The sequence below is a fragment of a genome (genome assembly GCF_019968955.1).
Source record: "MAG: Porospora cf. gigantea A chromosome Unknown PgA_NODE_1304_length_6541_cov_582.716, whole genome shotgun sequence".
Classification (NCBI taxonomy): domain Eukaryota; phylum Apicomplexa; class Conoidasida; order Eugregarinorida; family Porosporidae; genus Porospora; species Porospora cf. gigantea A.
Window position 1 is genome coordinate 1 of NW_027151370.1, and position 6541 is coordinate 6541.

General features: G+C 54.1%; 3 protein-coding genes across 4 annotated transcripts; 1 reads left to right on the plus strand and 2 right to left on the minus strand.

Annotated features, from left to right (window-relative positions):
- Positions 1-3996, minus strand: KVP18_003412 (uncharacterized protein; the record flags this gene model as incomplete). Of its 2 annotated transcripts, none has more annotated exons than XM_067955124.1 (2): positions 1-3903; positions 3932-3996. In XM_067955124.1, coding segments are annotated over 2 exons (3968 nt in total), but the record flags the coding sequence as incomplete, so codon positions are not given.
- Positions 3997-4043: 47 nt separating this feature from the next.
- Positions 4044-5501, minus strand: KVP18_003411 (uncharacterized protein; the record flags this gene model as incomplete). The annotated part of the gene is made up of 1 exon (XM_067955123.1): positions 4044-5501. The coding sequence occupies one exon, from the start codon at positions 5499-5501 to the stop codon at positions 4044-4046; it is 1458 nt and encodes a 485-aa protein (XP_067813152.1).
- Positions 5502-5729: 228 nt separating this feature from the next.
- KVP18_005207 (uncharacterized protein) lies at positions 5730-6541 on the plus strand (the record flags this gene model as incomplete). The annotated part of the gene is made up of 1 exon (XM_067949599.1): positions 5730-6541. A coding segment is annotated over one exon (812 nt), but the record flags the coding sequence as incomplete, so codon positions are not given.

Sequence of the window (6541 nt, forward strand, 5' to 3'; positions counted from 1 at the left end):
CCGCCAGGTAGAGTCAGGATCTGAGCGCCATGAGGGATATCAAGAGTGCTCAGATCAGCCTCCACAGGCTTCACAGCGGCGCTTCCCAGCGAATCCTCGTTCGTCAACGTAGGCAGTTTCTCCGACACCTCAGCCTCGACCGTGCCCTCGAAGGTTTCACCAGACGGCAGAGTTGCAGTGAATCGACCAGACCCGACGACGATGACAGCTCCAGTGATGGAAGTTACAGTCATAGTCAGACCGGTGTCAGCGGTAGAATGGGCATCGTGATCCGTAACAGGACCAGTAGCACCGTCCAGATTGAACTCGTGAACGCTTCCATCGAGGTCGACAACTAGGTAACGGCCAGGCAACACGACGAGCTTCAACCCGCCAGGTAGAGTCAGGATCTGAGCGCCATGAGGGATATCAAGAGTGCTCAGATCAGCCTCCATTGGGTGCTCCGATGACACGTCACCAGTACCATAACCATTATCATCCGAGACATGACAGGTCGTGGCCCCAATTAGATCTGCGATCTCCATGTCCAGAGTCGAGGAAGCGACGTAGGCATTGAAACTTCCGAGGAGTTCAGTGCTGCGACAAAACCAGGTCATGTCCATTCCCTCCAATCTGGTGCACAATTCCACATCATCGCGAGATGTTACCGAAACCCTTCCAGGGACCACCGAGACCACAACCCCATCCGGCGAAGTGAGCCTCAGAGTAGAGGCCGTGGCATATACGGAGTCGTCGCTTGGCTTCGCGTCGACAGCGACGATCTCGAAGGAGTTTTCGGCGTAGAAACCCTCGGCACTGATAGACCCATGACGGCTAGACACGACGGCAAAGAAGCCTTGGTCTACAATGACTGCTCGACCGTCATGCACGAAGAAAACGTCTCCACTGAGGCCAGTCAGGGATCGTAGTTCGGCAGGACTTCTCTTCTCGTGCGAGCAGTCTGCAGGAGAGTCACTGGCATATTCGACACTGCGAGCTTGCTCAGCCCCCACCAGAGCTGAGCGCTGACTCCACTGATGGTGACTGTTGAGCAAGTTGGCGCTCATCTCCCAGGAGTGGTACGCGTCAATTTCGGAGGTAGTGTTGGTGATTACTGTAGTCTCTCCATAGACCGTACTCCGTATGACAGTGCCGTCAGATAACGTGACGACTGTCTGGCCGGGCTCCGTTACTACGACGCTGCCGTCGGCGCCAAGTAAGGAGAGGGGACCATCCACGTCGGGCTTGACGGGGCTGGACCGGAATTTTGGGGCATCAACCGGGTCGTCGCAGCGGTGGAACGTGACGTCTCCGTCCGTAGAAACCAATGCCAGCATGCCCGTGCTGGTGATGACGTAGCACCCGTCGCGGCGTCGGGAGACCAGCGCGTCGCTTGGAGCGGCTGTACGTCTCCGGGCATCTGTGGATTGCAGAATGCTCGCGTCTGGCTTTCCATGAGGCACTTGGTCTAGGGAGCATAGCTCCATGAATCGCTGGAGACTACTGAACAGGTCAACACTCAATCCGAAAGTGCCTGATAACGGAGAGCCCCGCGAGGTGCCAAGGCCGCGTACGCCTCGGGAGGCATGCGAGGACTCCACCGAGGTCGTAGACGACTCAGTCGTGTCTTTGATGAGTACACTCTGGAAGGAGAAGTCGGCACGGGAATCCCCGCTGGTGGCCGACTCCATACCCAATGAGGACTCTGCACTCGACTCGGTGTTGCTGGATATCACTCCAGATTCCGAGTCGCTGAGGTCCACATACACAGAGCCACTTATCTTGAAGCTGGGAGCCCCTGTGGACCTTACGTCGCCGTAGGCACCCACAGGATCTGAAAAACAAGAAGAGGAACGTACGGTGTCAATCGCCGTTCGCTGACAACTCTCCCACGAGCTCTGGGCTGACCGATGCGACCCCGTTAACGGCACGGGGGACTGACCAGCGTTTGGGTCTTCCTGGAAAATCGATTCCATTGGAATTTCGTGTCGATTTTCCATTGGAATTTCGTCCACTGTGGTCAGAGGCTGCGCGTCAGGGAAGAAACTGCCTAGACTGTTAAACGTCACCGGAGGGACGTGCACCGACCCAGGTGGGGTGACGAGTGCTTGCACGTCGAGATCGTCGGGGCTAACAAATGCTTGCACGATGGTGCTGCCCTCAATGCCTCCATCCATGTGCAGGACTGACAGTTTCCGAAGAATGTACTCTGCACGACGACTATCGGTGAGCAGCTGCTCTTCGACAAGAGAAAGCACTGGGTAGGCGGCGCTCCACGTGATGTGAGGGCCTCCGGTCTCCGCTTCGTCAAAGAGCGCGGCTAGGTGCAGAGCTGCCATGTCGCCGTCGGCCTCATTGATTAGGCAGTAGGAAAGCACTCCGTTGTGTAGCTGCACGCGCAGAGTGCTATTGTCGATACCCACCTCGGCTTCCGCTGCCCACAGAGTCAGCCGGTCGATACTGTCGGACAGGTAAAGAGGTTCTGAGGACAGTGCACCCTCCATACGCGGATAGCCGGGTTCAGGGTCGAAGAACGTCGGACCCGGCTGGCACAGGAAGTGCACGGCCGCCCTCACCGCTCGTGAGCAGGCAAGAGCGGAACGCCGCCTTGGAATGAAGCTGACCATGCGGCCGGTGTTCAAATGCACCAAACATACGGCATCGAGTGGTGAGCAGAAGAACGCAAACACCTGTCCGGCTACGTGGGGGCACCGGACAGATCCGACTAGGTGGCACAGGAAGTTGTCGAATTGATTCTTGGGCAGCTCGCGAGTGAAGGCTTCCTGTAGCTCCTCCCGAACGTCAAGTTCGCCGATGATCTGAGTCACGTTCACGACGATGGCCAAAGCCAATATGTCCCGTTGCAACTGAACTTGCTCAGTCCACGGCAGACTACTAGTGTGTGAGGTGCTGATGAGCACCGGGAAAATCGAGTGGGTCAGATCCACAGCCTCGACAAGGGTATGCGATAATTCTGGAGACGATGAGTGGTTAAAACAGAAACGAGTCCTACCTTCTTCAGGGTCCGAAACACGATAGACTCGAAGAATCCATCGTGCATCAGCGGACTGCTCTGAGTACATGTGGATCACATGACCCAGTTGAGGTAATTGGTGCTCGACATGCACAAGTCGAGAGGGAGGACTATTCGTATCCAGGTGTCGTGCATTGCGCAGTGGCACCATGCTATTTGGTCCAACAGGATACCCTTCGGCGTCGACGTAAAAACGAAGTCGGCCAAGTGTCTTCATCTGCAGGGCAGGTGCTGATCGCGGCGCGGCGGGAGGCCATGGGCTCAAAGGGTCCTTGGCGGGCTCGCCCTCCGGCTCGAACGCAGCCTCGGAGTCCACAGTTATGACAGCTCGCCCACGGCCGCTGTCGTAAGGGTAGGCGTACGCTGGCATCAAGTGGGCCCACGGATCATCGCCGCACTCGTGTAGTGACCGGTGGTCATTACGGGGGTCAGGCACCTGATAGACAGTCTGCTCTCGTAGTCTATAGGCAGCAACGTCTGTAGAATAGTTCTCTGGGTGCGGCGCAGCAATAGACGGCCCATAAGCAGCAGGGAAGGGCTGGCTGTGCCCATGCTGCTGGTAATTTCGCTGCTCGTAATGATCGTAGACGTTCTCGTACGCAGTGCGCGTGAAATGTCCCATACGGTACTCAGGGTGTGAAGGGGGAAAATCCTCATGAACAGAGGAAACGCATGGCGAAACGGCAGTGTGATGAGGACTAACTGGAACGAATTCATCTTCAGATTCATCGTCAGTGTCGGGCATATCAGCATAATGGATCAAAGTTGCCAGGGGAACTCCTTCTGAGGAGCCCGGCACGTAGTAGAGCGATGTGTCTGCTGGGGCGAGAGCGTATCCTCGAAGAGAGGTTCCAAAGAATCCCATGGTCATATGAGCTTCTCGCTCAGTGCTGCGTCAGTTCGAAGCCGCTGCCTCACTTAGTATCTACATCACTCCTCTGTGCACGGCGGTTGGCGCGCGTTAGGCTTTCTTGGAAGCTCATTGCAGATTTATCTTAATTTGAGTCAGTTTGACGAGGTATCATGACTTTCATGTCACACTCACCACGATTTTGCTCTTGGTCATGGAATCCTTCTGTTTCGTTTGAATGCGTTGTTTTCGGTCTCGCGCGCGCAGCAGAGCACGGTGATCTTCGAGGGCGTACTCCACGACGGGTCTCTGTCCAGTTCCAAAGGCGTTAACGTTATTGTTAAAATGCTCAAGTGTCTTGCGGGCGAGTGTCGCGTGAGCGAACTCTGCAAAAGCGAATCGTTGCGTTTTAGGGCCTGCTTCACGATTCTTTAGAACCAAGTTCTTCTTGTTGATGATCTGGGCCTTTACAGCCTTACCTGCCAGAAGTTTAGGGCCGATTCTGCGTTTTTGCAGGCAGGCGTCCACAACGTCCATCTCTCTCTTCTTCCCGTTGGACATGACAACATGGCGTAACCTTTGCAGATCTTCCTCGCAATTCGCCACAAGAAACTCAGAGATCTCTTGTTTGAGCGCGCCATTTGTCAGTTTGGCTGGCAGATTCCGGAATACAAGGCGGCGAGGGTTGAAGAACGTGTTCGGCGATTGCAGCTTGGCCCGCATCTGCTTCATCGCTTCCAGTCGTCGGCTTTTGTCTGCGTTTGGCAACGTTTCGAGAACTGGCGCATCCAACAGGCCGGCAGTGGCGAGATGCAGGTTGCGCTTGTCTTTTACATCTCTCTTTTTCTCCTCGAACTTCACTGCGGTTTCACGTGCCACAGCCTTCATAATCGACAGCGATCGACCCTGGAAAACCAGTCCTCCCCCAAACGAAACGGAAGCCGTGGAGTCTCCCAGTCCGTGGGTGGCGCCAGAAAGCAGGGCTCCGGCTTTGGCTTCCTCGGCAAGGATGGCCTGGGCATCCTCAATCTTCTTCATTTCCACAAAGGCCGAACCCTTGAATAAATTTTCCTTCGTCTTGACCATGGACACTCGCCCTACCCCACCTCTGCTGGCAAAAAACTCGTACACATCCTGTCGCTGTGCGTCGTGTGCAAGGTTCCGTACAAACAGCGTTCGATTCAGGCGGTCGGCTCGAGCATCCGGAGTCTCCTCTCGCTGCCTCTGCCGGGTTCTTGCCTGCTTTTCCTGTTCTTTCGTCTTATGGTATTCTTCGTAAGAGGCCAGCGGAGCCGAATCGTCATCCGACTCAACGCATGCCGCCTTTTTCGGTAGTGGTTTATCTTTCGGAGATTGTTTCTTCTTCTTCTTTGACAGTGCGTCCTCCAGTGCTTTCTCTTGGGCAAGTACCTTGTTGCTCTGCTTCAGTAAACCCGCTTTAGAAGGGTCGTCCCTCCATCGAAACTTGTTCTTCTTGATGGTGCCTGCCGTTTGCTTGCCAGCCAAACCTCCAATGGAACCAAGAACCTCCTTAAGTTTCTTTCCTTTAGTTTTTACAACTCGTTTCCCTTGGTCCCTAGGTTTCACTCCTTTGGTGGCCTTTCCACTCCTTCCATGCCTGTACGTCACCTTGGCCATGTCAAAAATCGATATTTCGACCACCCGTCAAACGCCTTTTGAGACCCTCACAAATGTCCATATGCCCACGACTGAGAGCACACGTCGCTCACGACGTTAGTGGCCTGGTAACCCAAAACTCATACAACTTCAACTCATGCACCCACCATTTTACGTTTATTAATAATAAATATTACTACAGTGCTTCGGATGATCCGCGCAATCCCTTTTATTTTGTTGGTTTCCGCCATGCGAGTCCAGGTGAACGTACCCCAAGACCGTCTATCATTGGAATTATTTGGAAAGCCTATTTATGATGGTGTCTGCGATCCGAAGATTAGTTTAGTGCAAGTACAGGACAGCACGGCTACATTTGAGTCTCTCATCGCAGATTTTGCCACTGATCGAGTTATGGAAGGCTTAGTGGCATCCTTAGAGGCTACGTACGGTGCGGCTGAATACGGATTAGCGACCTTCGCCGATAAGCCCGCTCCAATCCATGGCTACGGCCGTCGTTGGGGTATGTGGCGAGAGGAATTCGACCATACCAAGTGGGTTGGCGACTCGTGTTATAATGCACTCCTCAACCTACAGTCTTTGGATACGGAGTCTTCCATTTGGGACGCCGTAGAAATATCCGGTGGAAAGGATTTTCCTGAAAATCAGCTGGATGCGTTCGGCAAGGCCGCCGTTGACTCATTCTTCTGGGAGACTGCGTTCGACACTGGAAGGTATGCACGTGTCGCGATGCTGATCACTGACGACTTTCCACACAAGGGAAATAATGAACCTGATATTGGTGTCTGGGGATTCGATAGCAGTTACAGAGGCACTCAGAAGTACTACAACACTCGTTTCGGTTCCTGGTATGAGAACAAGTACGAGTTCCGCCTAATCGATGACATGGCATCTGCCCGACTTCAGTGGCCTCTCGGAAAAAATGGCAAGACGATTACTGTTCAAGGGAATGATGCTTACAGGTCGTTCATCATCTGTCATGATACGGAAGGTATGGAAGACAAAGACCTACGCAAAAAGACCCTCAAGAGCCTTCAGGAAGC